The following is a 993-nucleotide window of genomic DNA, read 5'->3' as shown; positions in this document are numbered from 1 at the left end:
GCAGCAGAAGCCTTTAGCAGCAGCAGCAGCAGCGTGCTGCAGCAGCAGCAGCAACAGCAGCGGCAAGCCGTAGCAACCGCAACCTGCAGTAGCAGCAGCCTGCAGCTGCTAGCAGCAGCAGCCTGCAGCAGCAGTGATGAAAAGGCGCAGCAGCAGCAGCAACAGCAGCAGCAGCAGCGAGGATTGCTGTGAGTGAGCTCGGCCTGCATGAATGGGGCTCAGGCCATGCAGCAGCAGCACCTGGAGCACGTAGCGAATGAGGGCCTCGAGCTGCTGCTGCTGCTGGTGCTGCTGCTGCGGACTCAGGCCCTTCTGCTGCATCTGCTGCAGCAGCGCAGCAGCAAGTTGCTGCTGCAGCTCCTCTGCCTGCAGCGCCCCGCTGCTTCTCGAGTCCAGCAGCCGAAAGAGCCGCAGCCAATTCAAAGTTGCTTCTTCCCGCAGCAGCCGCGCCATTATCAGCAAAGCCACCTGCAGCAGCAGCAGCAGCAGCAGCAGCAGCAGCAGCAGCAGCAGCAGGAGCTACGCACACAATGTGCTACAAAAGCCCACTAGTTTGTCTATTCATTATTATTTATTTATTTATTAATTATTATTTATTTATTTATTATTTTATTTATTTTTATTTATTTGTTATTTAGTGCGCATCTGCACTTGAAAAGTAAGCAAACAAAGCAGAAGTGAATTGCGAGATAAAAATAAAAGCAAGTAAATAAACAAACAAATAAATAAATAAATAATAAATAATAAATAATAAATAAATAAATAAATAAAAGAATCCAAAGACAGGCTTGCCTTCTTAAGGGGGGGAGAAGCAGCAAAACGGACGAAGCAGCGCAGCAGCATGAGGCCTTCCTGGGGCTTCAGAGCCCCACGTGCTGCTGCTGCTGCTGCTGCTGCTGGTGTGTGCAGCGGCGGCCCGGGAGAAGCGTAGCCCCTGAAGTAGGGGTGCTGCAGCACCTGAAGCGCAAACAAGAAGCAAACCTCCCAGCTGCT

The 993-nt window shown here is 51.4% G+C and overlaps 1 protein-coding gene across 1 annotated transcript in view; it reads right to left on the bottom strand.

Annotated features, from left to right (window-relative positions):
• The window catches only part of ETH_00039185 (uncharacterized protein), a gene marked incomplete at both ends in the record, with an annotated part of 4,518 nt that overhangs the window by 553 nt on the left and 2,972 nt on the right, over positions 1-993 (bottom strand). Inside the window, 2 exons of the mRNA XM_013374981.1 lie at positions 241-468; positions 826-957. Of these exons, the coding sequence (XP_013230435.1) occupies positions 241-468; positions 826-957 (360 nt within the window). The remainder of the gene's footprint in view (positions 1-240; positions 469-825; positions 958-993) is intronic.

This window comes from Eimeria tenella, genomic scaffold (assembly GCF_000499545.2).
Source record: "Eimeria tenella Houghton genomic scaffold, Eth_scaff2430, whole genome shotgun sequence".
NCBI classification, from domain to species: domain Eukaryota; phylum Apicomplexa; class Conoidasida; order Eucoccidiorida; family Eimeriidae; genus Eimeria; species Eimeria tenella.
This window is presented reverse-complemented; position numbering and strand designations above follow the sequence as displayed.